This window comes from Coptis chinensis, chromosome 8, assembly GCF_015680905.1.
Source record: "Coptis chinensis isolate HL-2020 chromosome 8, ASM1568090v1, whole genome shotgun sequence".
In the NCBI taxonomy this organism is placed as follows: domain Eukaryota; kingdom Viridiplantae; phylum Streptophyta; class Magnoliopsida; order Ranunculales; family Ranunculaceae; genus Coptis; species Coptis chinensis.
The window spans coordinates 70,375,978-70,382,902 of record NC_141463.1 but is presented as its reverse complement, the minus strand read 5'-3'; the positions used below and the strand labels follow the sequence as shown (position 1 = coordinate 70,382,902).

The 6,925-nt window shown below is 39.7% G+C and overlaps 1 protein-coding gene across 1 annotated transcript; it reads right to left on the bottom strand.

Moving 5' to 3' along the window:
• Positions 1–864: 864 nt before the first annotated feature.
• On the bottom strand, positions 865–2,763 carry LOC147482743 (cytochrome P450 77A2-like). The gene has a single exon (XM_086580741.1). It carries the CDS (start codon positions 2,669–2,671, stop codon positions 1,010–1,012), a length of 1,662 nt encoding a protein of 553 aa, XP_086436867.1. The 5' UTR covers positions 2,672–2,763; the 3' UTR covers positions 865–1,009.
• Between the last annotated feature and the right edge of the window lie 4,162 nt (positions 2,764–6,925).

The following is a 6,925-nucleotide window of genomic DNA, read 5'->3' as shown; positions in this document are numbered from 1 at the left end:
CAAACGATATGGTTGTACCGTTTGAGTGTACACTCAAACTCCATGCTTAGACCGTTCCATGGAGATTTCAAAGGGCCAATTCTCAAACGACATGCTCAGACCAAGTGCGTGTACACTCAAACGACATTGCGGTATCGTTATACACTCAAACGACAAACGACATAACGGTATCGTTTGAGTGTATACTCAAACGACATGGCGGGACCGTTTGAGTGTACACTCAAACGGCCCGAGGGGTTCGTTATGGCGAGACCGGTTGAATTGGTTGTTGGGCCTGGGCTTTGATGGCAAATTTGTAATATGGTAAACTTGTAATATTTCTTTTTTTTTTGGGAGTTGCCCAATCTAATTTGATGAGTGCCCAATTGAATCACCATATTTAGGTGATGCTTAATGAGAACATCACATGTGGGAAGGATGTTATGGGTAGCTTTCCAAATGAAATTTGGAACTCTATGAGGGATGTGGAGTTGCCAGATTTGTGGGTAGAGTTTAGGATTGAAATAGCTGGTGGAAGCTTGAGATGTGCTGCGTTTGAGAGACAGAGCAGCATAGTACGCTGATTTGGTTGTGAAGTTGCCCTTTTTAGTGAACTGCCAAACTAGTTTGTCAGTGATGTTTGGTCTGGTAATGGTAGATAAGATGGCACTCTTAATAGGTGAAAGCAACGATTCTAGTAAAGGTTCATTCCAAGTCCCTTCAGATAAAAGGGCATCCTTTACAGTCACTGCAACAATATCTTGAACATCCACCCAGTGTTTCAAAGGCTTATACACTCCTAAAAAGAGCACCCATGAGGATTCAGTTGTTTTACACCATTTGAGATAAATTTTGAGTTAAAAACATACATAAGTTTGCATTCCGAGCAGCCAAACTAAATAAATCTTTATAACTCATAAAACCGTAATCAAAACATCAACTGTGATGGCAAAAGAAATCAGGAAACTGAAAGAGAAAATTAAGAATCATTACATTTTTAACCCAAGAAAATTCTCTTTTTTATTACCATTTATGTCCTTGGTTTGGCCACAGCTTGAAGAGTATTTTTCATGACCGTAGTGAACTCCAACTTTTCACTGAAGTCTATCTTAGATTGGGTTGGAATTGCACTCCATTCAAATTCTTGAACCATCTTTGCTACCATTAAGTTGACATGGATCATAGCCATACCCAAACCCGGACAGATTCTTCTACCCGCTCCAAATGGAATCATCTTAATCTCCTTATTACCCGTAATATCAGCCTCCTCTTTACCGGATAAAAATCTTTCAGGGTCAAAAACGTCGGGTTTGGACCATAGTTTCGGATCCTCAGAAATTGTTGGCAAATAAATTTCGACATTTGCATTTGTGGGTATGTCATACCCACCCAACTTAGCCGGCTGGGTCACTGCATGGGTCAGTGAGAAGTAAGTGGGTGGGTGTTTACGTAGTAATTCTTTGGTAAATGCGTTCAGATACTCCATCTTTTCAATATCCTTTTCGTCTACCTTGCGATCACCAACCGTTGATTTTATCTCATTATAGAGTTTTGACTGTATATCAGGGTTATCGATAATTCGAGCAATGGCCCATTCCAGCCCGGTAGCAGTTGTATCCGTTCCACCATTTAGAAGTTCGGAACAAAGTGTAACTAATTCGGTGTCGGTCGGGGCAGACTTACGGCCTTCGACCGTGAGATCAAAAAGTGTGTCTAGATAAGCAAATGTTGCTGCGGTTGGATCCGAACCCGGATTTGCCAAAGCGGATTTTCGCTTCTTAATGAACGGAACTAATGTTTTTAGCTGCTCTTCTCGAACCTCCGTGACCCGTTTCCGTTGCTTAGAGAAAAATGGACTTAGGATGGGCAGATAATCATCTAGTCTTGCATTGAGAGTGATCAATACCGTTTTATGCAGATCATCAATTTTTTCAATTGTCTTCTCGTCCATCTCGACACCAAAGCACATCGATAACAAAATGCAGAACACCGCAAAACGGGCATTCTTCAACACCCAAACCACCCCATCATTTGCTTTGGCCTCGACCCGGATCCGCTCAATGAGCTTGTCCATAGCTGATACCCTTACATTTCGGAACTCCTTCAACCGGGTTGTACTAAGCATGCCTTGAACCATATTCCGACGGAGCGAACGCCAAACCGATCCATAAACTGCAGAATTCACTGTGAACTTGTCACAACTAAATATGGTCCGGGTCGGTGTCTCAGCGGGTCGGCTAGCGAAAACTTGAGCTTTTTCGATCAATGCTTCATGGACCAGATCTGCACTGCATACAAATATCATAATGCGGGTACCCATCTTCAGAGTGAAAATGGGTCCATATTTTTGGTGCATATCTACTACATACTGAAAGAAAGATTTACCAGATCGGGCAACTTGAAAAAAATTACCCACTAAAGGCCATCCGGGCGGCCCGGGAGGAAGGGTAATGGGCTTTGACATGCCTTTGGTGGACACTAACACTATCGAAGCTGAAATAATGAAGGCAATGACTCCAAAGAAGACATGGTCACAGGAAGCGAGGAAAGCCATGTAGAATGAAGAAAGACTCAAAAGTCTCAAAGAGAAGTGGAAATGCAGGTAGAGAGATGGTGAAAGGAAGAATGCAAGTTTAATAGAAGGTAGAGAAAGAGGGTAAAGTTGGAATAATATGATAGAATCTTGAATCATTTAAAGCGACTATGTGTCGTCCATAGTGCATACCGGTGGAGTAGTGCTGAGTGTGTTAAATGCAAGATGAATAAAAGGGATAAGGATTTCCAATGTCTGTCATTACTCAATTACCACCTATATATTCTGTATTATTTTCATATTTTGTATCACTATTGGGATGGAGAAATAGATGCTTACCCTTGAATTCCGATTAAAGTATGAAACCATAAAGTATTGGCTAAATTGAAGGCTTGAAGCATATCTTCAACACCAAGTACTGATATGTTTGGGCATATTGACCTTAAGTCTGTATACAAATGCTACACTTGAAAGCTGTCACTTTATATTTTGAAATGATATGTAGTTAATACATCGTTTATTATCGTATGGAAATTTTGGTGCATTTGATCATTGGCTAATTTAAAATATTGAAATTTTAATACATTATTGCAATAAAAACTAAAAATGTGGCATGTATATAGGGAGACCAATCATGCTGCTGACTATTTGGCATCCCTACAGGACACTATGGATGTGAACAGATCGATTTATAAACCCCCATGATGAAGCTCTAGCAAACATCATCCATGATGATAGAATAGGGAAAAGATATACTAGGAAGTGAAGCCTAGATGAACAGCTCAGGCTTTGAGATATCTATGAAGACTTCAAGTCTACTTTGTACTTGTAACCAATTGATTATTCGAATAGAAAACACGGCTTGCATTTTTGCAAAAAATAAAAATAAAAATAAACTAAAAATGTGATATTTTGTCCAAGTAAATTTGGTGGCATATATGCAAAATTTGGAGAGCCAGAAATCGGTCATTCCGAAGTGATAGATTGACCACAAAATTCTTCTTTTTCCTTGTAAATTAAACCATGCTTTGAGCTGAAGATTTGATTTTGCAACCTCAAAAATAGTCCAAATTACATGGTTTATAGGAGGATATATACCACTACCTTTACTTCAAACTTCAAACTTCAAACTTCAAACTTTAATGGTGTGTTTGTTAAAATTTTACTAATAGAAAGCAAAAGAAATAAAGAAAGTGGTCCACTGTGGAAATGAATGGAATGGAAAGAGTTTCAAATATGTGTCTGTTTGGTAAACTGTGGAAAGGAAAGTAAAACTGAGGAAATAAATAATCCTGTTTGTTATGCAAAAGCTGTGGAAAGGAAAAGAAAGCTGGAAACATGAATAATTCATCCATATTACTTATCATTTTTTTCCAAACTACTTATCATTTTTCTCCAAAACTTATTGCTCTTGGAAAAAAAAAAAAAAATGGCATGACCTTTTTTATTTTGCAGATATATACATGAAACTTGTAAATTAAAATGAATTTAGCATATATAACCAAAAAAAGAAGACAAAAACTACCCTGTTTTAAGAGTATGAACACTTGTATGACACCTGCAAACTCATATATAATATTGTCTAACAATAATAATAAAGAACTCCCTCAAACACATAAACTATTGTTGCATTCACTAAAACAATAATAAAATACTACAATAATCTTGAAAACATCCAAAATAGTTAATGGATCTGAAATACTACAAAAGACTTTAACACTCCATCATAAAAAGAAAAAAAACACATGAAAGCATATCCAAAGTGTATCTAAAACAACCACAAAAGACTTGAGAACCCATCCACTCAATTATCACCAAGCTTCTTCAATAACCAACTAGCACGCTTGTTGGTATTCATCTTGAGAAAAAACATTTTTAGGTTTTCAGCACCATCTTGTGAAAACAACTCCATAGCTGCAATCTTTTGTTCCTCATCCAACACATCAATTTCATCAATGGCTAAACAAATTTGGTCCCAAGTGAAGGCTAGAGCATTGTTCTTACTAGCCTCAACTGTAATCCTCTCACGCTCAATGCTCTTGTGCTTACTAGCCTCAACATATAACAAACCTCATGCCTTCTATAACATCATTGCCTCCACCTTCCATGCTCTTGTGCTTCTTCTGAGGCAATTTGTTTGAACGGGCATACTGACTTGATGGTTGGGAAGTAGTAGTGTGGGAGCCTCCACCCTCGTTACTAGTTGGTGGGAAGCTATCCATATGGATATGCATGCCTTCCCTAAGCAAATTGTTGTGAATATATAAGTGCGGAAACAACGTTACCCACAACAAACGGATCAATCCTACACAAAGATCGATCCTTCACACTAGACAAGACTTCAACACCCTCCAAGCAATATCCCAACACTTCTCAATATCAAATAACAAGCATATAAAGTAAAACAATTAATGTAAAGGAAGAACAAACCACAAGACGAGATATATCGTGGTTCGACAATTTGCCTACTTCCACACTGCGAGTTCCAAGCTTTACTTGGATGTCCCGAGTAAAAGTTACAAGTCTCTCAATTCACTCACAAAGAATGAACACTCAACTCACAAAGAATTGCTCTCTTATAATCTCTCTCTTTCTTGGTTTTGGAAAAAGTTAGGTTTTCCAAAAAACTGATTTTGTTTTTATACCAAAAAACCAAAATCGCTGATTCTTATGTGAAATGCCCACAAAAAAAAATGACTGGCTGAAGCGCTGGCGGCTACCTGGCCTTCGAAAGCGCGGTCGTACTAAAAACATCGACCATGAGCTGGCGCTCGAATGTAAAAAAGCAGAGAAAAACTCGTTTTTTCTCTACATTCTCCACCTCGGTGAGGTTTTAACACATAAAACCAAGCCGAACACATCCAAAGAAGATCACATCCAAGAAGAACACCTCCAAAGAAGGAAGACTGCGCGATCAACCCCCCCGAGGCTATGCCCACACAGGGCTCTTCCAAACATGTAGGATTTGGAGCAAGTCCAAACAATGTTGGAACTTAACTCCGGTGACAACTTTCGTCAGCATATCAGCAGGGTTGTCATGGGTGTCTACTTTCTCAAGTGCTACATCACCATCCGCAACGACATCCCGTATAAAGTGATAACGGGCATCAATATGCTTGGTCCGACCATGATGAACTTGGTTCTTCGCCAAATGAATAACACTCTGACTATCACAATACACAGCAACACTGTTCTGCTCAATACCCAAATCATCTAGAAGACCTCGAAGCCATAGTGCCTCTTTCATCTTCGCCTCGCCATATACTATACTCTCAAGAGGCGGATAGAGCAAATCAGAGCTTTCTGTAGCATAGACCTCCAACTAACCGTGCACCATGCATCATAAACCACACAAACCGAGTCGATCGTCGTCTATCTAGATCACCGCATAATCGTAATCCACAAACCCAATCGACATAACAAGTGCCTCCACCATAAGCTAATCCCACATCCAAAGTACCCTTCAAGTACCTTAGTACCCATTTCATCGCCTCCCAATGCTTTCCCGTGATTTGCCATATACCTGCCGACAACACTAATCACTGCGGAAATGTCCGGGCGTGCACACCATAGCATACATCAAACCGCCCACACTGCACTTGCATAAGGAACATTTGTCATATGCTTTTGTCCCTCCACCGAACTAGGAGAGAACTTAGCTGAAAGCCTAAAATGCCCAAATTTAAAGGTGTAGAAACCGACTTTGCATTCTCCATACCAAATCGAAATTACTTTCGAATGTATTTCTTCCGAGATACAACTATCCGCCGCTTCTTCCTATCTCTCATCAATCTCCATGCCCAATATCTTCTTGGCTCCACCTAAGTCTTTCATCTCAAACTCAGAGCTAAGTTGAGATTTTAACTTGTCTATCTCCACCATGCTTTTGGAAGCAATAAGCATGTCATTCACATAAAGCAGGAGATAGATGAAGTCATTACCACGAAGCCTTCTAAAGTAGACACAGCAGTCATACTTACTTCGGGTGTACTCATGTTGCATCATGAATGTGTCAAAGCGCTTGTACCATTGCCTGGGCGATTGCTTTAACCCGTACAGTGACCGATTCAATTTGCATACATAATCTTCTTTCTCAGCAACGACAAACCCTTCAGGTTGTCTCATATAGATCTCTTCTTCCAAGTCCCCATGCAAGAAAGCAGTTTTCACATCAAGTTGCTCTAACTCCAAGTTGAAGTGAGCAACTAAACTTAATAACACACGAATGGACGTATGTTTGACCACCGGGGAAAATACCTCATTGTAGTCAACTCCTTCTTTCTGTGAAAAACCCTTTGCTACCACTCTTGCCTTGTACCCAAGATCTTGTCGGACTCGGAAGGACCTCTTTCTTCGAACACCCATTTATCGCCGATAGTCCTTTTGCCGCTTTGGCAATAAAACTAGGTCCCA